Source organism: Lutjanus erythropterus, chromosome 20, assembly GCF_056507025.1.
Source record: "Lutjanus erythropterus isolate fLutEry1 chromosome 20, fLutEry1.hap2, whole genome shotgun sequence".
Lineage (NCBI taxonomy): Eukaryota > Metazoa > Chordata > Actinopteri > Lutjaniformes > Lutjanidae > Lutjanus > Lutjanus erythropterus.
Window position 1 is genome coordinate 26,547,039 of NC_139336.1, and position 27,148 is coordinate 26,574,186.

The 27,148-nt window shown below is 41.4% G+C and overlaps 1 protein-coding gene across 8 annotated transcripts; it reads left to right on the top strand.

Annotated features, from left to right (window-relative positions):
* On the top strand, window positions 1-26,516 carry sec16a (SEC16 homolog A, endoplasmic reticulum export factor). 8 transcript variants are annotated; one of them, XM_084746688.1, is made up of 32 exons: window positions 1-69; window positions 3,632-5,931; window positions 6,538-7,044; window positions 7,535-7,686; window positions 8,967-9,055; window positions 9,196-9,319; window positions 9,622-9,823; window positions 12,228-12,411; window positions 12,585-12,727; window positions 13,606-13,667; window positions 13,994-14,132; window positions 14,241-14,483; window positions 14,706-14,803; window positions 14,913-14,994; window positions 15,726-15,843; window positions 15,945-16,056; window positions 16,169-16,274; window positions 16,733-16,873; window positions 16,990-17,103; window positions 17,718-17,919; window positions 18,753-19,189; window positions 19,296-19,343; window positions 20,119-20,283; window positions 20,377-20,469; window positions 20,599-20,655; window positions 20,794-20,914; window positions 21,274-21,411; window positions 21,566-21,648; window positions 22,081-22,152; window positions 22,590-22,649; window positions 24,112-24,180; window positions 25,011-26,516. In XM_084746688.1, exons 2-32 carry the CDS (start codon window positions 3,709-3,711, stop codon window positions 25,083-25,085), a joined length of 6,459 nt encoding a protein of 2,152 aa, XP_084602814.1. In that variant the 5' UTR covers window positions 1-69; window positions 3,632-3,708; the 3' UTR covers window positions 25,086-26,516. The 8 variants fall into 8 exon arrangements, with proteins under 8 accessions (XP_084602814.1, XP_084602807.1, XP_084602812.1 ...); XM_084746681.1 differs by having other exon boundaries at window positions 3,632-7,044; XM_084746686.1 differs by having other exon boundaries at window positions 3,632-7,044; window positions 22,590-22,628.
* Window positions 26,517-27,148: the final 632 nt, after the last annotated feature.

Sequence of the window (27,148 nt, forward strand, 5' to 3'; positions counted from 1 at the left end):
CACGTAGCCTAGTAGGATGTGTTCATTGAAGATGGTGGCTGTGTGTCAGACTCACTGTCCTGCACATTTGTAAGAATTTATTTATATCTATACACATTTCCGACATCGGGTAAGACTGAGTATGTACCATCATTAATAATGTTTGACTCTGAAGGTTTTAATCTGGTCTCTATAGTGGGCTTTAAACTGTTACCTCTGTAGTTAGCATAGGCTAGTTAGCCAGCGATGCTAACTAAGCATCAGTGCTAATGCTAGCTGACCAGGCAGTGAACCTGTTAAATTATGCTCGACGAGTGTCCAGCGACCTGTAACTGTTAACTGTGTGCTTCAATCAGTGTTGAATATGTATAAAAAGAATATCTAAATGGTTTGTTTTAGGACAGTCTTTAGAAGTCCATGCTTCGGGCAGAACCAGGCGACTTTGGATATCAGTGTTTTGCTGACATGTAGAGCAATGTAGCGTTACCGTTAGCTGTTTGAGCCAAAGCACTCTGGACCTTTCCTCGCAGACAGCTTAATGTGTAACGTTAACCTGCTGTCGTGTCAGACCACGAAGAGTCAAGTAACGCTACCGATTAGAGTTCAACAAGTGTGGAATACTGATTACAAGTAGATATTACAACAGGCTAACTTTGTGAGTTTTGGTTCATGTTGACTGTCGCTAAGTTGGGACGTCGCCTGCCGGGTGCTAACGTTAGCTTACGGGGCTGCAACGTTTCCTGGTAACCCGGAGCACTTGAAAGATCCGGGATCAAGTTGGAAGTGATTATCTGGCCAAGGCTACTTGCCTACTACCTCTTTCTCTTACTGATCTTTCTTTATCACACCTCAAATGCTCAATGTCAGTCCGTGTTAGCTCCATTGAACTTCACACTGACAGATGCACAGTGTAGCTATGTATCAGATAGATACACAGTAATTACATCGATTGATTGGTTCCTCTTATTTTTGTGTCATGAACACTAAGTACCCAACCCTCATGGGTTAACAAGACGCCTTAAATACAAATGCAATTAATTACATTTAGGGATACATGAGAAATATCGGGACCAATCAATTAGTAGTTGATATTGGCCTATCACAGCTATATATGTTTTGTCCCATGTGAAAACAATGTTGATTGTCTTAATTTTTTTTTGTTTTATAGGCAAAAGACATTAATGAGAGTTTACTGTTTCAGTCCTATGATATACTTTTGGACAATAATATTTATTGATAACTGAAAAATATCTTGTTTCTCAACCACATTTGAAGGATCGTTGTGTTTTATGTATGTATTCCAGGGATACATGATAAATACTGTGGTTGATAGATTCTCTTCCAGTAATGGGAAGTTTATAGAGCTGCAATAATTAACTGATAAATCAGTTATTAATCATTACAAAATTAATCGCCAGCTATTTTGTTAATTGGTTTGAGTCATTTTTGAAGAAAAAAAGTCAAAATTCTTTTTAGTTTCTTTACTCTTCTGACAGTATGAATGAATACCACGACTGAACATATTCATATTGACTGAAACTTAAACTGAACTAATATTGTCCATAATAGTATAGGATTTGACAGACTACGTTCAATCAGTTGATTTGAAATCTTAGGCAAAAATGGTCTGTAAACTCCCAAGTATTTTTGAGAAGTTTTTTTTTTTTTTACTGTATATTTGAAGAGTCAGAAGTGGTCTTTGTTTTAATTATAATAGGGAAGTCACTTAGAATATTAAATCATCTGTCTTTGCTCAGTACATCTTAACCTTTCTTACCCTCAGGTGTGCATAAACTATAGGATATATAAACTTAATTTTAAAATACAAAAATCTGAAATTATCTTAGCGGCATCTGCCATTAGAAGCAGGTAATTGTCAGTTGTCAAATAGCCTAAAAATCCATATTGTGCGTTCATAATTACATTTCCTTTCATTACAAAATAACTAAATCTTTCAACTCAGTATTTTGCCTTTTCTTCCAGGCATGATAAATAAAGTCTGTAACAAAAAAGATTTCCTACATAAAGCACAACTCAGATGTTTCTATATTCATCCAGCCAAAAGTAATAAACATTAATGGCGGACATTTTTGTAAAAAGTACATCCTTTATGTCCTCATATGCGGGACGTTAAAACAAAAAATGTTGATGATGATCTTGTTCCCAAATTTCTCCAAGCTCACACAGCAAACAAAGTCTTTACTCTTCAGGCAAGGCTTTGAACCTGCCAGTGTATTAAACAGTCTCACCAGGGCATATTCAGTGGTCTTAGCAATCAGATGCTTTGTATTTGTGGCATCTTTAGTAAAATGTCAAGCTAATAATACAGACAAAAGCAATAAAGCTATACAAATGCACAAGTTAGCAGCAGGACTTATTTGACATGCGTTCATAAACTGTTATGAAGCAAACTGCAGTTAAGAAAGTTGAATCATTAAATCAGTGTGTCCTTGTGCTACAGACAGGTGGAAAAACTAAAGGAAAAACCTGAATGCTTGATCCTTACAGTCACGGGATCTGATGGCTCTGTTTTGCTCTTGGGGGCATTTTGCTGGCATGTTTGGGTCCACCTGTCCCTTTAGATGGAGACATCACTGCAAATGAATACAAAATTGTTCTGAATGATCACAGCGATGATATTGCCCCCATTCAGAGAGCATAAAGGGTCACAGAATTGTTTGATGAGTATGACAGTGGTGTGAATCATATGCTATGGCCTTCACAGTGATGAGATCTCGACCCAGCTAGGGGAGATTTGGACCGATGTGTGAGATAGCGCTCTCTCTCTCTCCATCATCAAAACATCAAATGAGTGAATATCTTTTGGAAGAGTAGTCTGGACTATAACAGAGCCCTTACAATCCTCTGTTTGTGACATTTGCATTAAAATTTCTCACTAATAACTAATTTTAAAAATAAAAGCAATAAAGCCACTCAAATGCACAAATTAGTAGTAGGACCTATGTGACATGTTGTAAACGGTTTTAAGTTCCTGTTTAGAAATTGAAATCACAAGAACAGCATTTCCTTTATTTTAACAGATTGGCTGTTGTAATCCATGTCAGACTCAAAATTTTCTTTTAGCAATTAGTAATTAAGCTAATCAAGAATTTCAGATTTTCCTCTGCTTTTTTTTTTTTTTAAATGTTTGCATCTGTTTACATCAGGGGACTCAAAACTGTATCATGGAATGGATGATGGAATACCAAGGAATCTCCTCTGAATTCTTTTTAATATTTATGTTTGCGATAAGTGAGGATCATTATAAATTACAATCAGTCAACATCTTCACTTGTAGTTTCAACTTCCAAACAATGTGATAAAAGTTAAAATATTCCATTCTTCTTTTTGCTGCAGACTGCCTACATCCTGCTCAATCACTCCAGTTTGAAACTGATTTATGTGATCATGTTTCTTTTAATTATTTTAGAAAGATAGCCACCAAGCTTTAAAAGTAAAAACACAAGCAGTCAGTTATGTTCCACTCAGTGTAGTACTGTATCTGTTTGCCATAACAAAGAGCTCATGTAGAAATTGCCACGTTGTATGGTTGGTTTAAATAGGATCATTACACAAATAAAGGTGTGGTATAAGCTATCAGAGCCATGTGTAGCTTTTTGTAACCACTCCCTCTTTGCTTTTTTTTACTCAGCTCTGCCTGACTTCAGTGTCTTCAGTGACATCCCACAAGAGAGTGACCTGGTCCTCACACCTGTTAGTTCTGCAGCCATGCAGCCCCCTCCTCGGACTGGACCTCCAGGAGCATCCGGCCCTCCTCCCTCTGGGCCCAACATGTTCCGCAGGACCAGGCCTCACAAGCATCCAGCGGCAGCGACTGCCACAATGCCGCCCGCTACTCAGCCCATGACAGACCCTTTTGCTTTTGTCCGAGCTCCTCCCCCTATGGCTGCAGGTGGTGTCCCGACAATACCCAACAGCAACCCTCCACCAATGCAAGCCCCACCTAACACCATGTACGCTCAAGCTGGCTCAGGGCTGCCTCCACAACCACATACACAGGAGGATGTCCCAGCTGCTCCCCCTGGCCCCCCACAGTCATCTCTGCCAGGGGTGACCCTGTTCAACCCTCACAGTGCAGCGTCCCCTAACGTTTTCCAAGCACCCAGTCCCGCAGCAGGATATGCATCCTCCTCACATAGTGAACAGGGCTATTTTAACTCAAGAGAACCGACACCATCCGTGGCCACAGAGCCTCCACTTGCAGCCTCGGCCCCAGTTCCATGTCAGGCACCTTTTAACCAGGAATTTCAAGGGCCGCCTCCTCCTCAGCCTGTGCCCTTCCAGCCTGTGCCTCCCAACACCTCTTCTTCGCAGTGGGCGCCTGATCACGGAAGTCGCCCCCCATCTGTTCAGAACTATTTCCAGCCTACTAGTGACCCTCCACCACAGCCTTTTAATTTACCTCCGCAAACCCAGATGTACCCCTCCCATGCCCCATCGCCTCACCACAATACCCCCACACCTCCAACACAACCTGGACATCCTCTTCCTCACCAAAACCCAGTAAAAGCCCCTGGTTCTCAGTGGCCTGACCCAAATGCACAGCAGCATCATAATTCTCACTTCCAAACTCAGAGCTACTTCAGTCAGAGCTCTGCACCACAGGACTCATGGTTCAACCAACCTCCACAGGACTCAGGCTACCACCAAATGGGGACTGGCCCGGGCCATCCTCAGCCCCAACCTGAGTCTGCTGGATCTCAACATGTGCCCAACATGGGGCCTGGGCCTAGTTCTGTCCCTGCCCCAGTCCCATACTCGCAGGAGTCTGGCACACTCTCAATGTTCTTTAAAGACAATGATGTTGAGAATGAAGAAACTCTGGCAGGAGAGAGAAATAAGGCAGTGAACGGTAGTCCTGGAGCTTTTCAGCATCACAGCAACCCACAGCAAGCCCACAGTGGCCATGGAGATGTTCCTTTGGATTACCAAGGACCTCCTGTGCAAGACCATTCACATGTACCATACATGAATGATGGCAACCACACATCACAGGGAATCGCCCAGAAGCCTCCCGATTCCCAGTATGACCATGTGGAGAATTTGGAATGTGTCCCAAACCAGGAAGTATTACCAAGTGAAACTCACAGTAGCCCTGCTGCTCCTGCTGCCCACGGAGTAGACCAGTTTGAAACCGGGCCTAACCTTGAGACTCCAGATTCTATTCCAAGACCAATGAGATCTGCCAGTGTGTCGTCCAACTACAGTAATATGAGCCATGGAAGTGGAACTGGCAGTCGCAGGCATCAGGGTGTCGTGGGCACCTTTATTCAGCAGGAAAGTCCACGTCTCACTGATGAAGCTAACCCGCCTGCTGCCACTGGAGGCTACTTTGAGCAGATTGACACGTCTCCAGCTGGAGATATGGGCACGCAAAGGAGCTCCCTGGAGCAAATGTGGCCTCCCACACCGAGTCCTCCTAAACCCACTGGTATATTCCAGGCCAGTGCTAACAGTTCATTTGAACCTGTGCGCTCACATGGCGTTGGGGTGCGTCCTCCTGAAGTTGACAGGGCTAAAATGGTGGCGGAAGGGGGTGCAGATTCTACACCTGGCAACCTGGAGCAGCCACCAGATAATATGGAAAACATTTATGGCCCAGGGCACCCGCTGCCTGCTGGGGCTGGAGGTGGTGCACCCCATCTCACACACCCTGTGGTTCACTCTCACTCTAGACCTTCATCTCGAGCGTTTGGGGCCAGTCGGCCCTGTGAGAGCCCTGCCACAACTCTGTGGGCTCAGAATGATCCTGCTAGCTTGGGCGCCAACATCCTCCTAGCCCCCGCTGCCCCAACTGTGCTCGCCCCTTTACGAGAACCTAGCGCTGATGTCATCCAGCCTCCAGAGGATGGCCCACTAGACCTGCAGCCCTCACAAAGAGTTCAGCCAACCACACAGCAGCACTCAGAGAACCTAGAGAACCCACCAAAGGTGAGTGAGGCTGAACCAGCTGACTCTCAAGGCAACCTGGGCTATGCGTCTTTGCTTGTGTCTGACTCACCACATCAGCCTGTTTTGATTGCCCCACCAGTGTCTAATTACAGCGTGATTCCCCCCAGTGCCCCTGCTCAAGCAGCCAATCAAAGTAGCCTTAGGGAATCTACCCCACCTGTGAGATCAGTTGCACAGGGGCAGGGTGCCAGCAGCTCCCAGCCGCCTCCAGTAACCTCTAATCAGAGTCCACTGTTTGCCCCTGGACCAATAAGCTTCAGCTCTTCAGCCTCTAACCAGGGTCCGCTGAATCTGACGCGAGACAACACAGAAGCAGCGACACCAGACATCGCAGCTCCGCCACAGTCTCAGCCTGTCCGCCCTCCTCTTTCAAGGGGTCAATCAGTGGGTGGAGACAGCCACTCTGCTCTCCAAGTTAATCCACAGGCTTCTCTTGTGACTGCTCCTGCCTCTAATCATAATCAGTCATCAAATTATGAACTGCTTGATTTTTCTATGCACCAATCACAAGCTCAAACCCAAACACCTGGCCATCCTGCCTCTCTGCATGAGTCTCCGCAGTCTAGTAACGGATTTTACCTACAGGTCACCAAAGACGCTCAGCAGGGGTTAACAGCGAAAGGGAATGCCCCTGTCCAGAACTCGGCCTCTTCGTCTACCCCGCAGGTACCACCTACACCCGCCCAGGCAGCTCCTAACACCCAGCCGCCACCAGCTGAACCGCCGAAGACGTTAGATTCTCAAAATGTTGCTCCTCCTATTCCGGTGAGTGGAGCACAACCCTCCCGTGATCAGTATCCAACTCCACCACAGGAGCATCCTGCAGGGAGTGCTCCTCCTCCTGCTGCTGCTGCCGCGTACCCTCCAGGGCCTCGAGGACCGGTACCTCCAGGAGCTCCCCAACAAGCTCCTACAGAGCCACCTCGACCTCCCTCCTCTGCAGGCAGCCAGCAGGGCTATGGGCCCCAACCTCCAATGCCAGGGCAGATGTATGGTGGCTATTATGGGAATTATGGAGAATACCCAGATAGCAGAGCACCATATCCTCCTGGCCAGTACCCACCTCCACCTGGAGCACAGCAGTATTATCAAGTAAGTCATTTTTTCTATGCTAGCTTCTGACTGTATTCATCTGCCACTTTTTTGTGTAGATATTTATTGCATTACACAAGAAGACCATGCATGACCAACTGCTGCCATTTAAAGGGATGATTCTCAGTGTTTCAAGTGGGGTTTTATGAGATTCTTATTCGTAGTCAGTGTATTACCCACAATAGGTGCCCAGTAAGGAGAGGCAGCAAAGAGTACCAGCATGAAAGCTAAGCAATGTGCTGCTGTGGACGGGGTCACCAGCAAAACATATTTTAGCCACTTAAAAAGGCCACCTAAGAAATCAGTATCAGTTTATTTTTATCACTTTTTTTTGACAGGAAACAGCCATTATGTAAGTGATCTTCTAATGTAGCTAATACACTAACTGTCAATAAATACCTCCTACAACCGCACATCAAATAATCTGAAAAATCCCTTTAATTTAATAAACTGAACAAAAACATCACTTATTGATGCTTCTGTCTCTCAGGATGGCCCGTACAGGAGCAGAGCTGACCCTTGGTATGGCAGATACGACGGGCAGACTCAAGCTTACCGTGATCCAAATTACCAGTACAGAGAGCCTCAGCCAGACCGACCCAGCTCCAGAGCCAGTCAGTACTCTGACAGGCCCTCATCCAGGTCAGTCAAACTGTCTCTCAGTCTTACACCATCATTCACACAGGATGTTCTTCACGTCAAGTCAGAGCTGTTTTTTTTTATTTTAGATTTAATTTGTTTATGCAGTTTTTAAGGAATGTAAGGAATCCTCCACAGTGATTATGGTTTTGTTTGTGATAAATGACTTTCTCACAGGCTTCCTACTCCTTTTTCCAAGTCAAATTCAAGCATTTACAAGTGTTTACAGCACTTTAAAGCTGTGGTAAATTACATGTTTATATGCATCTATACTCAAAATGATCATTTTACTTCCTCATCGCATTAAATCTGATGTTATTCTGCTGTAAACAACCAAAATTCTGATCTGTGATAGAATTCCACAGCACGCTGACAAATTAAAGGAACATAGCAAAGTTTTATGATTCAAAATGTGTCACTTGTATTTGAATAGACTTGGAATCCCATTTAACTTGGCTGAGCCAATACACAACACTCAAACAACAGGGGTGTCACAATTTCAAGATGAAATCTAAAAATGATTGAAATGAGCCTCCATTTTCAATAATCAAAATCAAAGGCGCAAATGGTGATTCTTGCTTTTTTTCCCTCTCCATCCTTGACTACTTGCAGCATCCAATGTGTGTCTGCAGAAGAAAACAGCACTTCAAGGACAACACAAAATGTAGCTTATTGGCTGTAATATCAAATCGATGCCTATCTTTTTAAAGATTTTAAATGACAGACCAATGATCTGTTTAGCCTTACAAATCCCTCTATCTGCAAAAAAAAAGGTTTTAATCAAAATGTGGATTTGGAGAAATGTGACACCCCTATCAAACAAATGACTTCAATTTCAATAAAATCTTTTTCTTTTTTTGTTAGTTTTTCATTTTTTGCTAATGCTATTTGAAGCTGTAACCCCCCAGCATGTTGTTGTCTGTTAGTCTCCCACTCACTGTTCCATCAGGGTGTACACATCATCAAAGACTGACAGATCACACTCAGTGTAACCACACACACAGAGTGCCAAGCAAGCCTCAAGCGAAGTCATCATTGATTTGCAAAAGGCAAAAGCAGTTAGGCTCTCTGACTTATATTATTTGTTAATCAAAATGCTATTCAGTCAGAAAACATTTTACTATGAAAGTAATGCAGTCTGAATTTTATATAAATTCAAGCACCCTTCAAAACATTAAATTAAAATGTTTTCAGTGACTTCCAGCACCTATATGAACCCTGTTCTCTAGATAGTGCTTTTACTCCTAACCTGTGAATCTCATGTTGTTTGCTTTTTCATGTAGGCAAGGCTATCCTGAAGAATACCACAGAGCAAACCCAAGTGCCTACAGTGAATATTATGCAGATTACGCCAAGCATTATGATTATGCAGGTATGAGCCTGTTATCAATTTGTCATTCACTGAATTTGTTGTAAAACAATCAGCTCACAAAACACATTAATCTGCCATGTGTATAAATGTCTTGTGACATGAATCTCCCTCTCTTCTCTCTCCATATTTTGCTTGGGAAGGATACAACTATGGACAATATGACCCGCGATACAGAGGATACTATGATTCCTCCTACTGGTCATATAATAACAGTGATGGCTACAGAGGCAGAGATTACTATAATCAACAGATGTATCCTCCCAGGTACACAGAGAAAAAAGTTGTTCATGTGCATTGAATTGTTGCTGTTGCATTGATGCATATTTGGTAACAGATGTAGCTGTGTAAGAAAGCTTTGTAGCATTTTATCTGTGAAACTATACACTGGGAACATGTATAGTTCATGTTTGTGTTTATCTTTTCTGTTCTGATTTAAATGTGTCTAATGGAAAATAGGTTTAGGAGTAATCTTAGTTCAGTCTGTTATGGATTACATGCTACATTGCTGCATTTAGGTGCACTGTAGTGCTGGATTCATTTACAAGCACTGTTCACTCTACTCGCAGGAAAGAGGGCTATGATGATCAGTGGCGGTACTATCCTGGCTATGATCCCAGTTTTGATGAAGATGGTTACCGACGTCGTGGAGACATGTATGGCGATGATTTTGACAGACGCAGCGTCCACAGCGAGCAGTCGGCACACAGCGTTCACAGCTCTCACAGCCACCACAGCAGACGGAGCAGCTTCAGCTCACGGTCCCAACAGGTAAATGTGCAGATTTTTCTTGCATGCGTAGGTCTTTTTACCTGTTGCTTCATCTGACTGAAACACCAAGGCTGAGCTGCATACTCTGCACCATGCAACGTCATCAACACGCCCACTCGCTCGCTCTGGACAATGACCTGCTCTATTTGCACATGTGGCTCACCCAGACTTAGGACCAGGGAGCTGACAGGGTTAAGTCAGGGGCAGCTGATGCAGACATTTGCATTAACACGTTCAGCTCCTTCGGGTAATGTCTTGATAAGTGCAGAGGTGCAGTGCATGTGCGAAAGGGGTTTTAGAGTTATACCATGTTCCTAAATGTTTCTCCTTATTGCTGCAGTGCAGTGCTTCTGGTTACATTCTGGTGCCTTTACTTGCTAAGCTTCCTTTCTGTTCAGAGAGCTGTTGTTCTTGAGGCTGTCCCAGTGCCTTGGTATGCCTTAATGGATGAGCTGTGGATTTCTCGGTAAAAGATAAAGACAACATTGTTCACACTGCTATAAAACTCACTTTAGCAAATCAAAATGGCTACAAAGTGGCTTTGAAATATGCATTATTTAGAGTTCAGATTTTTGGTACTTGAGATGTAATTCTCAGAATCATATGGTACTGTGAGTACTTGCAGCATGTTGCCAGATGGAGAAAATTTGGGATTTCTTGGTTCCATCTGTTAGCTGTAGTTGCATTTCTAAACATCAGAAATGAGCTGGAAAGAAAAGTGTGGGAATGTGTTGAACTTTGGGTATGGGTTTATGCAGTGTAACACAGTCTTCATCATTCACTGGTTTATTTTAAGGTTGTTAATTTGTACTAAACACAAGAGCAGCTCCTTTTCTCCAGTAGAGAGTTAGAGAGTGAGAAGATCGAATTGCTAAATATGACATCTAGTTAGCTTCACTTAGCATTAAGAAAACAACATAAAACAGCATCATGTATTCATAGATATCAGAGTGGCATTGACCTCATCTATCTCTCTTCAGTATATAACTGGAGAGAACATCCTAAATGGAATGACTTTTAAGGGTGCAGCCAAAATGCAGCTAGTAGTTGTTTTTCCCAGACATCCCCTGTAGCATCTACTCTTTACTATTAGCTATGCTTTCAAGCAGACTCATGATCATTCCTGTTCTCAGCTGCTTCATTCATAACAAATCCTCCACAATTTTAGGTTGGTCACCTGCTGGACTCCACAGTTATGGTCTAAATGATAGTCATGATTATTTTGATCAGTATTGAAACCGTTATTACTTATCACAATTATTCCTTTACTATGGAGACAAAATATGTTTATTGCACTTTTAAATAAACAGAGCTCTGCTTTCACTTCCATGCTGTGCTACATTTTCTGCCAATGTACAAATCTGTGCAACAGATAAGACTCAGTGTCCTCAGACCGTGTCCTAAAAGCAAAATATAAATGAAATTGTTGTTGTTGTTTTTTTTTTTTTTTTTTTTTTTTACACAAAATTAAAACAGCACAGCACTGCTTTCACTTTGACTTTGTGATACGTTCATACAATGATGTGCTGTACAGTGTTGTTATGGATGTCTGAGTTGATACTGGACACAGACGGGGATTCAGTGAGGTAACGATATCAACATTATTCTTCTTGGCCTTCATGCATTCATATTGCAGTTTGTGTTTTTTTTTAAGGTGTTTGTATTATTTTGTGGAAAAGACACAAGTCTCATGCACTCTTTTTCATTTGATTTGTTCTTGTTTGAAGTCACTTACTAAAAAACTGATAAACCATTTTGAGGGACTAGCTTTTCTCCTTTTCCGCTTTTGCCCGTCTGCTCTCTGTTGAATAATACTACTCTGGACTACAGCCACAACAGCCAGGAAATTTTGCAGAGGCTGCTGCCGCAGGGTTGCTGGCTGTTAGTTTTTAGGAAGTGCTTGACTTGATATGCAGCAGAGTTTTCTATGAGCACAGCTTGCATTTTAAATGTCAAAAACACAGTCAATGATGTTCATTTAATTATAAGAAGACAAAACTGTGATTGAGATTAATATTCAATTAATTGTGTAGCACTCCATGTAGGAAAGTGGGAATGCTGACAGCTGCTACGTCACATTTTTATGGTGTAAGACTTGAGTGAAAAGTATGTGCTAAAATTTCATGACCTTCCACTGTCACTCTAAATACTTATCAGAGCTTCACAGTCTACTCCACAATTACACTGTTGTGACTTGTATAAAGTTATCAGCATCATGCCAGTAACTCTCAGCAAAATAGGCTTAAGCTTTAGATACTTACTTGGCAGCTGATTCTGAACCCAAAAGACATGAAACTCTGCTCTCTTGAAAGTAGTTTTAAGTATATTAACTGTTTGTTGGTGGTCTTGTGGGTGTTTACTTCTATGTATTTGATAATTATCTCTGTTTTTTCCCTCCTAACAGAGTCAAGTGTACAGAAGCCAGCCTGACTTGGTGTCTGCAGTCTATGACACCACGTCATCTACTCTGGCTGTGGACTACTCGTATGGACAGTACCCAAACCAGACTGATGCATCCCAGAACTACAGCCAGTACATGTATCCCTCTGAGTACACCGCAGACACCACCTGGACCGCCCCGGAGCAACGTAAGTACACAGTCTTAAGTTTGGAGTTTAGTCATTAGTGATGCTTTAGAAATGATAAAACTAAGTCAAGAAATACAGCGAAATACTAATAAAATAGTTGGATTTTGTACCTTAGATGTTTGCTTCATTTTTTGTCCATCCCACTCTTATTTTGACTTGTGGTTTTCCTCCAGCTCCTCCTCGCCCTGCGACCCCAGAGAAGTTCACCATACCGCACCGTTGTGCCCGCTTTGGACCTGGTGGTCATCTGGTCCAAGTTCTGCCCAATCTCCCGTCAGCTGGACAGCCCGCGCTCGTTGATATCCACAACCTGGAGGTACATTTCTAACAGACTTTATTACAGAGCTTTACTTACAGAGTTTTAACCGAAGGTGTTCATGCTGCTGTTACACTATTACATGCAATATAGTGTAACATATAATATTATTGTTAAATGCATTTTTTAAGTTATTGATTAATACAAACAAATAATATCCCCACTAACCCTTTTAAAACAGACTGTGTGGTTGTCCACGGCCCATGGCTTCTGTCTTTCATGTCATTATGTTGAATGCTGGAGTCGCAAGTTGATGATGATGTAATTACATTATGTGCAGTACAAATTGTGGTGACATTGTGCGGTGGCTCAGCAAAGCAGGAGCTAAGAAGCAGGTCGACATTTTATGTCAGAGAGAGAGATTGAAAAAAAAGGATTGAATAAAAGTGTACATATTTTAAATAGCATTACTTGTGTTAAGAAATATTTTGGATCAACATGTTTTGTGTGTTTATTTATTAAAATTTGATGAAAAGCATACCAGATTTTTTATGAAACCATTTCAATAGGCTAATTTTTAATTTTTATCAATTATTATGGTTTATTAATTTGCATAGCCCTTTTATCTCTTGTTAAAAGGGATAAAAGGGCTATGCATGCTATGTTGAAAATGTATGATTTATAACAGTAAATGATCTAGAGATTAGACCAGACTGGTGCTTTCTTTAAGGAAACAAGGCACTGAAAACCCTAAAATTTAGCACCTTAAATGCATCTTCAGGTTCTTGAGAATATGTAGTTCAACCTTTGAGGGGGAAAAAAACAGAATATGGTAGCTTTTCTTGCACATTTAAATTGTTTTTCTTTCAGAGGACTTGCAAAATAATTCAGTAGTAGCATATTGTTGGTACTGTTCTGAGATATTTCTGTATTTGCAGACGATGCTACAGGATACCCCGGATCAGACAGAACTACGATCTTTCCCTGGACCTCTTGTTAAGTAAGTATTTCTGCCCTTTTGTCCACTACAAAAATATCCTTGAGTCACTGAGCTTGACAAGGTTGGTGAGGTAAATGTAAAAAAGTGTACTGGGAGTGGGATTTTTGATAATAATAAAAAAACAATCACCACACTTTTCCTTAACACTTTCCTAGCACTCCAAACCACATAGTTACACCAGGCAGTAAATAATGCAGTATCAAGAACAATGCATAGAAAACAGTTTTTGCTGCATTCTTGTGTCTTGATATCAGTATGAATAATAGGTATCACTGGTCTGACTAGTCACTACTAACCTGTCACTCGTCTTGCGTCCTGTCCGTCAGAGAGGAGACCCATAAGGTGGATGTGATAAAGTTCTCCCAGAACAAAGCGTTGGAGTGTTCTCGTGACAACAACCTCTTGGACAGAGACTCTGCTCGCCTCCTCTGGGACTTCATTATGCTGCTCTGTAGACAGAACGGGGTAAGACTGCAGGCTTAACTGGGGATGTGTCAGGAATTGAATTGAAGGCAGGAATGTGACATATACTTGCCTGAAACAAATTCCTTACTGTCCGCTCTGTTTCTTAAGACCGTGGTCGGCACAGACATCGCTGACCTCTTGTTGAAGGAGCATCGCTCTGTCTGGCTGCCGGGCAAAAGTCCTAATGAGGCCAACCTGATTGATTTTAACAATGAGCCGCTGGCACGAGCTGAGGAAGAGCCGGGAGCCGGACCGCTGTCCCTCCTGTCTGACACCTTCATGACTGTCCCGGAGAACGTTGGCAAGGAGACAGAACGCTTCAGGGAGCTGCTGCTGTTTGGCCGCAAGAAGGTAAAGAAGTAACACTCTTTAATGGGATAGTTTGGATTATTTGATGTGTGGTAGCAAGGTAAAGTGGTGAAAATATTTCAAATAAAGTGTGCGCTTAAACTGATATTAATTTTCTACAGTGAAACTGCTCGTACTCCGCTTAGATCAGAACTACCCCTTTATCTGTATTAAAATAAATAGTTAATATGTCATAAATTAATTTTCATTTTGTCTCTGGAATAGGATGCGCTAGAAGCAGCTATGAAGGGAGGTCTGTGGGGACATGCTCTGCTGTTGGCCAGTAAAATGGACAATAGGACACATGCACGTGTCATGACAAGGTAAAGTGTGGAAAACAGTGGTTTCACCTTTTATTCTGTGATGTTTTTTTTGTTTTTTTTTTAACAGATTAATTAATCTAATATTTAATTTGTGCCTCTTTTTGTTTAGGTTTGCCAACAGTTTGCCCATCAATGACCCTCTGCAGACAGTGTACCAGCTGATGTCAGGGAGGATGCCTGCATCAGCCACTGTAAGTATCGCTTTGGCCTCCTCTCTTTATAACCCCTTATGGCAAGCCGTTGTAACTTTTAATCAAACCACACTCTATTAAGTATCCATAATAGCATTTCTCCTTGTCAAAACTGTATTCTCATTAGTCAGAATGGTATTTAAACTTATCTACAGTAACATTTTTTTTTTACATTTCAACAGATATCCATAATACATTTGTGTATATTTGCAGTTGCATTGTTTGCAGACAATTCTAATAATCATAAATTGCATTTTTAGTAGTCATAATACAAATTGTGGATATCCATAATGAAATTTATACTGGTAAAATGTATTTTGGATATTAAAAATTACATTTGAATATCTGAAATGAAAATTAGGACTAGTGTAGATATCTGAAATTGGAGTTCTTCATTGTAAGGGTTCTATTGCAGATATCCAGAATGTTCATTCTAGATTAAGAAAAAGTCACACTACCTTTTAAAAACTAATTTTTATTAAAAGGCATTTGGTTTGACTTTTGTTTGTTTTATGCTTATTTATCTATTCCTAAGGATTTGCATCCTTTGTCTTTTGCAATGAATTGATTTAAATTAGTAATTGCACTATGTATTTCCTGTTTATATGTGCTATATTTAAATAACGTTTACTAGCACTATTATTATTATTACAACAACTTGCCATAAACCCTCACAATCATTCTGAAGAAGTTGCCTACTATAGTTGAGATCTTTTTTTGTGTTCACTCAGTGCTGTGGAGAGGAGAAGTGGGGTGACTGGCGCCCTCACCTGGCCATGGTGCTGTCTAACCTCACACACACCCTGGATCTGGATACTCGCACAATCACCACCATGGGAGACACGCTTGGTAGGACTGCAGTCTTTAACTTCTCTCAGCTACAGAGGGTTTTTATTCTTCACACGTCGGCTCACATTCTGACTGTCTGCACTCATTTTGTGTTGTTGTAGCTTCCAAGGGGCTGATTGACGCTGCACACTTCTGCTACCTGATGGCCCAAGTTGGTCTGGGAGTTTTCACAAAGAAGAGCACCAAGTTGGTTCTGATTGGCTCCAACCACAGGTTAGAGACAGAGGCAGGCACACACACAAAGTTATAAGGGACCTTTTTAGACAACAGTGCAGTTTATAGGTAATGTGCCCCACGTATTTATATCTTTATCTCTTCATGCCAGTTTGCCATTTTACCAATTTGCGACCAATGAAGCCATCCAGAGGACTGAGGCCTACGAGTACGCTCAGTCTCTGGGCTCCCAGCCGTGTTCACTACCCAACTTCCAGGTACATTTTTTGGTATTTACAGTCTCTTGTAGAGGTGTTGAGAAACCTAATACTTGATTACACTATATAAAATATTAAATATCTGTGCACAGTGTTAATTCTGATAAGAATTTTTACTTTAGTTTTTGTCTTAAGTGGCTTCCTGAAAATTGTAGTTAGAGTAAGTTATTGTTTTGGTCAAGATTTAGTCAGTGGAACTGGTTCTCATTTTATTCTAATTTTACAGTGTTTTAGTCATAATCCACTGACCTTTTTGTGAGCAGTTTCATATAGGAGCTACTTTCTTTCTGCAGCTGAATCTACATGCAGGAGCTACTTTCTTTGACAAAATTAATACTGTCTTTGCAGACTGGTAAAGAAGTGTTTACATTGCCATGCTTGTGAGGCATAGCATATGATTCTGAGATTGTACTACTGAGGAGTAACACTGCTCTTTGCTCTTTATCATCTCCCATTAGGTGTTCAAGTTGATCTATGCATGCCGGTTGGCTGAAGCAGGCCTGAGTGCTCAGGCCTTCCACTACTGCGAAGTTATCTCGAAGGCTGTCCTCATACAGCCTTCTTACTATTCTCCTGTTTTCATAAGCCAAATCATACAGGTAAGGAGTCGCTCTCCACCTCGTCTGTCCCTCTGGATTTCCTCCATTCACATACATAGAGACATATACCAGTTTTAATATTCTGACACATGTAATGTTTTATTGTTTTTTGACAGATGTCTGAGAAGCTGCGATTCTTTGATCCACAACTGAAGGAGAAGCCGGAGCAGGAGCTGTTCAACGAGCCTGAATGGCTGTTCCAACTCAGACAGCTGGATGGACAGATCAGGGTGAGGAAGAAGAGACAGAGAAGAAGTTGTTTGTTGTTATATGTGCTTATTTTTATTTTTTCCAGGATTTCCAGAATTTCAAAATAAGGCATATTGTGTTGGGTGTATTTTTACTTGGAAATACAGACATTTTATTTGATGTAGATTATCTGAAATTTCAACTTCAAGATTAATTCTTCTTCTTTTCTTTGTCTTCTTCATCTTTCTTCTTTTTTCTCTTTGTTCTTCTTTTTCTTTTTCTTCTGTCAGAATCAGGAAAATCTTTATTGTCATTATACTTAAGTACAGTGGAATTCCTGCAGTTTTAGATTCTGTTTGTTGTCATTTGAGATGGAAAAAACATAAACATTTAAAAAAAAAAGATGGTGGTGACTGAGAAAATTTAGGCAACCATTTACAGCAGGATGTATGAGAGTTTTAGTACAGGGCTCAGATCCAACTTCACAAAACTCACATGGGAGACTGCTAACATCATTTTACAGCAGCCAGACTAAGGAGGCTGCCTGCAGAAGTGTCTGCAGTTTTTGTGCGTCAGCCTTCTTAGTGCTGCGGCTGTTTGAAATAGTCCCCATAAGTTGTTCCCATGTAACAAATGTTTTATGTCTTTTTTTCAGAGGGGGGCGATTACATACAATGAAGACAGAACAACTCCCACACAGTTCAACTGCAGCAGCCCCAGCTCTGACTTGGACCAGCCCACTCCACCTGAACCTTACAGCATGCCTGTGGAGCTGGACGGTCCCACACCTGACAACCCACTAATGAGCTCATTATTGCCTGGGCCTCCACCACAGGGCGTACAGCTGATGCCTCCAGGTGTGTGTGTGTGTAGATGTATTTTTCTTAGGGATGCACAAATTAATCAGACACTGATTGTTGCTGGAAAGTTAAGAAACAATCATCCCTAAATTCTACATTTTAAATGTACCTATTTATAAACATAACCCTGCCCCTGATAACCATCATGCTTATCACATCTGTTTGCTCTAGTTTGTCAGGAGCAGGAGTACAAAGTACTCAAGTTATTGCATTACACTGCTAATATAAACTCATCACTTCCTGTATCTCTTTCACATTAAAAGCCATCTGATCTGGGGTTTCAGTGGACAAAACCCTTAATTTCTTAGCAAAGCTTGTGTTGTGACACATTTTGCAGGAACGGGTTGTGAAAACTCATTGACTTGCAACTCTTATGGATGAGCTCTGCTCCTGCATCAGTCCCCCATCCTATTTTGGGCTAATTTGGCTGGCAGTCGATACAAATTCCAAGGTCTTTGTCAGTTTAAATACAACATTTTGCTAGCTATTAGGAGCCAAAATCCAGCCAGTCAGCTCAAAAGTTAAACTATGTCTTTGCCAATCAATGATAGAGGACAGACATCTGTCACTTTTTATATGTTAAGAAACTTTATTGTGCTGTTTTGGTACCGTTTAACCAACTCTATTCTAAGAACAGGTGTTTTGTGGTAGGACCGTGTTTTTCACAATAAAAACTTCAGTAACACCCCACAGACACAATCTTTTGTAGTGCTTGTTTTCATGCAAAGGGGGCGTGGTGGTGACGAGTGCCTGCTTTAGTCCACGTTCGGCAGCTAAGTAACCTGTGACAGATTAAAAATACATTAGATCTCATGTCTTCTGTCTTTCAGCTCCCACCTCCATCCTCCAAGATGGCATGGCTCCCCCTCAGCCCCCTAGTGACGTGCCGCAGTTCTACCCAGTACCTCCTAGTGGACAACCAGGCCAGATCCCCGTCTCAGGCTACCCTCCACAGGATCCTGGCTTCGCCCCTCCTCCCTTCCAGCCTCAACCTGAGCAGTCAGAAATGTATCCGGGAGCCCATCAGCAGCCGTGCCCCCCACCTCATCAAATGGGCCAGATGTCACCACACATGCCCCCTCAGATGCAGCCACCCTTACTGATGAATCATCCACCAACCCAGCACATGCCCCCTTCTCCCGGGCACATGCCCCCTATAGAGCAGCCACCCCAGGCCCCACCAGAGATCGGTCACACAATATCCTCCTCTCCACCCAGAGGCTCCATCACACCACAGAAGGACTTCTATGACCGCATGGCTGACATGGTTAGTATCTATGGCTGACAGACGAGTATTTAATCTTAAGCATTATCACAGTTCTTTGTCCATATGATTATGATGTCTGATTATGTTGTCTTTTCTGACACTGCAGGGTCCTGGAAGGAGGTCAAGGACTACTTCACAATCTTCAATGCATATGGTTTGTCTGTCATGTATAAACTGCTAAAATACTAAAACTACTAGGATTTTTTTTTTTTCATTGTCCTCTTGGAATATGGAAATGTGTCTGTAGTTTTTATATTTTTTATTTGTATACTTACATACATAAACTAGATGTGTATGCACAAACCCAACAAAACCCTGACTTATAGAAGTCTATTTTCATTAAAAGAAAAAACATCCTCATGAAAAGTCATAATTAAGAGACAGAAAGTCATAATGAGATGAAAAGGACATTTTTAGCTCATAATTTCTACTTTTTAACTCATAATTCCAACTTTTTAATTCATAATCTTGACTTTTTTTAATCTCACAATTATGACATTTTATCATTATTTTGATTTCATTTTATCTTATAACTGACTTTTTATCTCATAATTCAACTTTTTCTCTCATGATTTGGACATTTTATTTCATAATTATGACTTTTTATCTCAGTTTCATCTTTGATCTCATCATTTGGACCCTTTTTTCCTCGTAATTGTCTTTTTATCTTAGAATTATGACTTTATCCCATAATTTCAACTTTATTCTCATAATTTTGACTTTTAAGCTGCTACTATTAACTTTTACTTTACTGTTTATTCATTATTGTGACTTACAAAGGGGATATTTTTTTCTTTTAATAGAGGAAATGGGCCTCCATACATTAACCCTATGGCATATGATATAAAATACCTTCTGTACAAAGTTAGAGGATGTGAAATACAAAAAGCCTGTGTATTTTATTCTGACCAGTGTTTTCTGGCCTACAGGGTTCAGGACGGCGCTCTCGCACCACCTCTGAATCCTCCACTCACTCTGGCGGAAGAGAGCGGAGTAACTCAGCTGTGAAGCAGACCTCTCCACCGCCGCCTTCAATTCCTGAACAGCCCCGCAAAGAAGAGGCCAAGAAAGTGAAGAAAGAGTCCCCGAAAAAGGTTCATAATCACTCAGAAGCACTCAGTCGGTGTTCAGCCGGTGCTCCAACAGCGTTCAGTGGTGATCAGTGCTATTCTCTTTCTTTAACACAGGGTGGTGGTGGTGGCGGCGGCGGCGGTTGGCTGACTGGCTGGTGGAGGAAGGGGAAGAATGAGGCTCACTTGCCAGATGACAAAAACAAATCTGTAAGTTACACCCATGGTGCACGTCTTATTTTTTAGCATTCCTCTGTATTCGGTCTCTCATTTTTGCACAGGTTTATGTACTTGTGCGCTGCAAAAGACTGATAGAAGTGCTTTGCTCCTTATTGTCAGATTGTGTGGGATGAACAGAAGCAGAGATGGGTCGACTTGAACGAGCCTGAAGAGGAGGTCTGTAATGTTGTAAAACTGGTTTACAAGACTGAGTGATATACTTTTTTAAAACAGACCTACTTGTCTAACCTGAGCAACTGATAGCTTTGTGGACCAACCAGTTCTGATGTTGAGTTTTTCTTTATAATCCATCAGAGTAAGCCCCCTCCACCACCTCCCTCTGGCTTCCCCATGATGCCTCACAAGCCTGGCCCTGGAGGGCCCGCTGCGCCCCCGAGCAGTGGTCCTCCTGTCAACATTTTCTCCAGAAAAGCAGGTGAGATGAGGGTTATATGCTATAGCTTTGGGCTTCACAAAACCATGCCTGACCTCACATGATCTAATTGTGACAGCTGAATTACAAGTTATGGGGAAAGAAAATCAAAGAGATTCCACATATTGTAATTGTCAAACATATGAGAGGGTTTCCGCAGATCATTAAATCCAATAATCTGACTTTCAGGCCTTAAAACATCTTAAACATGGTTTCAGTTAAATAAAGTTACATTTACTTCAGCCCCCCTTTAAATGTGTCTGTGCTGTGTGAAAAAGGTCTTTATAAGCCTGAACAAGTCAGTCAGCATTAAAACCTGTTTGCCTGTTTCTTGTCACTCAGATGTGTTTGTTTCTTCTCAGGCACGAGGAGCAGATATGTGGATGTTCTGAACCCCAGCAGAACTACTAAACCGGGTGGATTAGCTCCTGCTCCTGCAGACATCTTTGCTCCCTTGGCACCAATGGCCATGCCTGCAAACCTATTTGTGCCTAGTTCAGGTCTGTGTCACGTGTCAAAATGACTTTCTTTAAATGACGATTATAAAATAAGATGACTTAAGATTATGTGTGTGTTAACAGTACAGTCACAAGCAAGGTACCGTACATTTAATAACTGAAGTAACGAGAATATCTTTCTGTATCTCTGGTGCAGCTCCTGACGATCAACAACCTCTGGAGGGCAGTGAAGGAGGAAATCTGGAGCAGAATTCACCAAACACCAGTGCTGCTCCACAGGTAACATTTTCTCTTTGATGAACCTGTTGTGTTTATGTTAGAAATGTAATGGATAGTCTAGAAATGGCAGTAACTGCACCTCATTTGACACGTAAAATTAAACCTAAAATGAGAAGAGGGGTTTGCTTTGTATTTTATTAATGATTTCTCGATTGTTGGCATTTTTGACTAGCAGCTAAGGGCATAATATGAAGCATTTTCTTTAAAAACAGTGTATAAACTCATATATTTATAATCTCTTTCAATCATCACTTATGACTTGAAGTGTGAGGTGGCGTCTGTATCTGCAGAGACTCTGCTCTCTGCCTGTATTCCCTTATTTTCTCATTATATTACTGTGCTCATGATGTTCCGGGAATGAGAGTCAATCACCAACTGACAAAGCTGAGCCTGTGCTCTTTTCTGTTTCACTTATACAATCAATCTGTTTAGATGTTCAACCCAACGTTGTTACCACCCGCCCCAGAGGGTCAACCTGTGCCTGACGGCTCACAGTCCGGAGAGGTAAGACAGATTCTTCCTGTCACCTGCTACTGTAGCCACCATAGTACCATCGTGCCCACCACTGAATCATGATGCTCGACACCCTAACAGCCAGTGCGTGCAGTTTGCTTTTATGTATGAATGTAAGTTAATGTCAGAGGGTGTATGAAAGAACATGAGAATGCATGCATGTCGACTTAAAATCTTTGCCCATAATCATGCTAAATGCGCAGCCTTGATACGATGTAAAATCTCTGTTCCATTTGCTGTTATAATCTAATTCTGTTCATGTCTGTTTTTTCAAGAATCATAATTTTCTAACGCTGATTTATTTGTTTTCATTCTGAACTGGTGGATAGTGGAAACAGATCTAATCCAGTGCATGGGAGATTATTAATATGGGTTTTTGGTTTGTGTTTTTGTTGTCTACTGTTTTATTTCCCTCCTGCTGTCTTTAGCTCTCACGTTCTAGCTCAATGAGTTCTTTATCACGCGAAGTGAGTCAGCATTTAAACCAGGTACCTCTAGCTGGGCCTCAAACGGTCCACCCTCACCCCTGCCTGCCCACCCACCTAGTTCACCACATCACTAGTAGCACGCTTCACCATTTGCACCCGAAGCTTCACCGCCCATCCAACCCAGGATGTCTGCCTGCTCACCTGCCCGCCGTCTCCAGCATTAACATAACTCTGGATCTGTTGTGAACAACCAAACCCAGCAAATGATCAACAAAGGAAAAGTAATCAGAGAATGTAATCCCTTATTTGCAGCCACGCTGGCGTTCCCACTCTGTGGGCTGAAATATTTCAACAACTATCATAGGATATCCAAAGTGTTCAGAGGATGATCTCTAATGACTTTTCCTTCAGTGGCATTTGTGGTTTTCAGCAAAATGTCTTGACATCTGTTGGTTAGATTGATTTGAACTTTGGATGAAACAATGATGTTTCCCTCTGGATGAATTCAAACCCCTTCAGTTCCCACAGAAGAGTATTTTGGCCAGGCATAAAGGGGAAAAATAGAAATAAAAGTTGGATTGTTGTGAATAAAGAAATGTCGAGAGTAAAGTTGTCAAAATGTTCAGACTAAAATCGTCAATGTCGTAAATAAATTTGATGAAATTAGAAAAGTAATGCAGAAATGTTGAAAATTAACTTGTCAAAGTTGAGAATAAAGTTGTCAAAAAGTCAAGGATAAAGTTGTCTGAAAGTCGAGAATAAAGTCGTTAAAATGTTGAAAATAAAGTTGTCGAAATGTCAAGAATCAAGTCAAAATGTCAAATAAATTTGTTGAACTGTGGATAATAAAATCGAAATCCACAATAAAAAAAATTCTCCCTCCTCCCCCTGCATGCCTGGCTCTAATACTCTTCTGTGCCACTTAGCATCATCATCAGGTCAATGTTTTATTTTGTCTGATAGTTTGGTTCATGTCCAAATATGTGCAAAACTATTAGCATGCTAACATGCTCTGAACACGAAGCACAACTGAGGGTGATGGGAATGTCAACATGCTAATGATTGTGAATAAAGTAAACATTCCCTACATCCTCATGCAAGTACAGCCTCACAGAGTTGCTAACGTGGCTGTTGACACCAAGTCTCATTTATTCTACAGTATTGACCAATCTACTCGAAAGTTGCTGGGTGACTTTGAGCCGTAGATCAGAGAGCGAGACATGCTGGAGACGGTTGCAGGACGACTCCCTTGCTTGTTGTCATGGGAGCGCACAGCTTCAATAACCCGTCATAAAGCTTGCATGGTTACTAAAATAAGTGAAACAGTGGTTTGTAATGCTGCCTCACTGTGGAACCAAGTCCTCCTTGCCATTACTTTGCCACTGTTCCTCTGCTTCTCTTGCATAAAGTTGTCAAACCTTTGTGTGGCATTGGGAGTGCATCTACCTCTCTGTCGCTACCCAGAGAAATAAAGGACCAGTAACACTGCACACACAGTAATAACTCTGTTTGTCCTTTGCAGAGTCATCCTGCCCAGGGAACCACACCCGCTGGAGGCGTCACCTTTTATAATCCTGCACAGTTTGCACAGGTGAGGACAGCATTTGTAAATTAAGGATGTCCTGTTGTCCCAGGAATAATTTTAAAAAACGTCCAAGATACAAGCACATGGTGTCTGCAGTAAAGGGCTGTCCACACCAAGAATGGCTTTTTGCCTTTATTCAGACAGCGACAGCTGAAGATATGACAAGAAAGGGAGTAGAGAGACAGGGGACGACACACAAGCAGGACTCGAACGAGCAGCCACTGCAGAGGACCAACAGCCTCAGTACATGAGGCGCACGCTCCACCAACTGAGCTGCAGGGGCGCCCCTTGTTTTGTTTTTTTTAAGATTATTTCTTGGGCTCTTTATCCTTTATTTTGATAGGACAGCTCTAGATAGACAGAAATCGGGGAAGACAGAGGGAGATAGACATGCAGCAAAGAGCTTCAGGCTGGAATCAAACCGATGGCTGCTGCACACGGGCTCTACCACCTGAGCTACCGGGGCGACCCGCCCACATTATTTTTTTTACAAACTGGTGAACTTCACCTCATCCATGCTTTTGAATGACTGAGGACTTTTGAGGTTGCCCTTTAATACTCAACATGATGCTGTCACCTTTTACCAGTGAACCTGTTTACCTGTCGAATGTTCCACATTTTTTTGAGCACTTTCAGACTTTTGTTATATCTTGCAAATATTTTCGCTGTATTCAGTTGAATATAAGTCGAAAAGGCTTCTGTTTTTATTCATGTTTCACACAGCATCCCAACTTTTTGGGTATGCTGGTTTTGCACCTGTAAACGTCCCTCTCATGTGTCTTCCTGTCCTCTTCATAACGCTCTTTCCTTGCTGTTGTTTTTCTCCCTCTTCCCAGACGAGTGCACCATCAGGAGGTGGACACCGCCCTGGTCGTTTGGGCGGTCAGCGCCAGTACCCAGTGATGAAGTGAACATCGACTTGCAGAGAGATTATGTGAACAGACTTGTTGGATAGCGTGATATATCCTACCTGGAAGTAAATGAAGCACATGGACATACTGCTCTCTGTCTAAAGGACCCTTCTTTTTTTTCTTTTTGCCTGCACCTAAGAAGAGCATAATCACCGTCTCCATGATGTCTGTTGATCTTTGTCCAACAGCTTAACCACTCTTTCATCTCTTTCTTTCGGTTCATTAATTGTCACCGGTGTATTTTTTTAACAGGCACAGTGTTTTCTTGAAGGGCTTTCTGCTGCATCCAAACCGAAAAACAGTGGATTTTAAAACACACATAAAGGTTTAACCATGGATGCATTCATACACAAACTGTACGCTCACGAAGGCATCATTTAGTGTACAATAATCTCCAGCTTCCCTTCACATATTAACAGAATGATCATCCCAGGTTCTGTTTTAGGTTCCCTTTTGTGTGAGAAGTCCAAATGTCCATGTTTGATTGATTGTATGTGTGATGTATGGATAGAAAGAAAGAAAGTGGCACCTTTTTAATTTCATACTGTGGTTCTCCTCAGTGTTCTTCTGTCACCCGGAGACAGCAGTCTGTGTGAGAATGAATCGTGTCAATAGTGCGTCGTCTGCTGTGTTGTTTGCTTCTCTCCTCAGTCGCCCTCCAGCAAAGGAATCGCGTCGGATGATGCAGGAAAGAGACTCGAGTCGGAGAAAGTCCGCACCGTTTGGACGCTCCTTGTTTCAGATATTTATTTAAATGTCCTCCCTGCCCATCAGCAACTCTTGATTTTCACAGATGTGTCAGGGTCCCTCGTCCACGTCAGGCTTCAGTTTCTTCTCTGAGAAATGTGATGATATCACTGAAACAAGGGGCGGTCTTCAGAAGAGAACAGCAGGAATTTGGGATTAAAAACTGCATTTTAAATGTCGCTAAAAAATAAATCTATCCAAATATTTGTATATCAGATTGATTGTATTTATGAGCTGTAGGCATAAAGGTTTGTGTGTGTGCGTGCGTGTGTGTGGAGAGCAACTAATTTTTTCTGATTAGCTTTGAAGAAATGCATTTATGATTCACCGGAGATGACGTGGATTCTTATCATTTGTATTGGCCGCTTCTGCAGACAAATAAAACTTAATCTAAATTGTGAATGGAGAGCTGACAGTGCTCTAAATAATTCCCTGTTATTTTAATTTACTGATATGATTTTTAATTCAATTTGTCAACCCAAATGTTGCTGATTCAGTGATTTTTGTAGACACCAGATTATGTTAAAAAAAAAAAAGGTCCCTTTTGTTTCAGAGAAGCGATTGTTTTCCCTCACTGTTTTAGAATTCCTCATGTAAAATTCTTGACATAAAATAGTAAATACGAAAAGGTGGAAAAGAAAGAAATGGTAATAAAGTTATTTTTTGCGCTCTGTAGCACTTTGACAGAGATGTCCATTGGTCTCATTCATTACAGATTGTTGTGTTTTAAAGTAACGTATAATTAAATATTATAAATGTTAAATCTTGAAGGTTCAACTTTAGAGCTGCAATGATGAGTCGATAAGCTGACTGAGAAAATTAATTGCCAACTTAATCATTTTTCAAGCAAAAATTACAAAACTTTTGTGGAGTCCAGCAACTGTTTTGTCATTTATGATAGTAAATCAAGGCTTTGCAGCCCTGCTTTGCTACTGTGAACTGGAAGTTAAAATATTAATGTAGTAGTTTAGAAGCTACAGACTTAAAAAAACATCAACTCATCTCTGATACTTTACTTAAAATTAATCCAAATCACTTGTTTTCCACAAACCTCCTGCAGGTTCTGTGTTCAGTTTTAACACATTCAATGTACAGTTTATCAGTTGTTCTGTACTGTTATTGTTTTGCATTGAATATAATATGAAATATCCATAAAATATATCACTTAGTCAGGGGTCGTCAGTTTACTGAAGGATAGAAAAGGGGTCCCTGAAGGAAAAAGGTTCTGAGAGGGAAAAGATTATGATTTTGGTTCTGTTAATCCAGGAAGACATCTCTTGATGGGGGTGTTGTGAAATAAAAGTGAGGACGCAGAT

Excerpts from the sequence above, each read along its gene's own strand:
- sec16a (XM_084746681.1), top strand. The coding sequence starts at position 3,709 with ATGCAGCCCCCTCCTCGGACTGGACCTCCAGGAGCATCCGGCCCTCCT. Across the intron at positions 20,915-21,273 it reads CATTTTCTCCAGAAAAGCAG|GCACGAGGAGCAGATATGTG; the intron begins GTGAGATGAGGG and ends GTTTCTTCTCAG. Across the intron at positions 21,649-22,080 it reads ACACCAGTGCTGCTCCACAG|ATGTTCAACCCAACGTTGTT; the intron begins GTAACATTTTCT and ends CAATCTGTTTAG.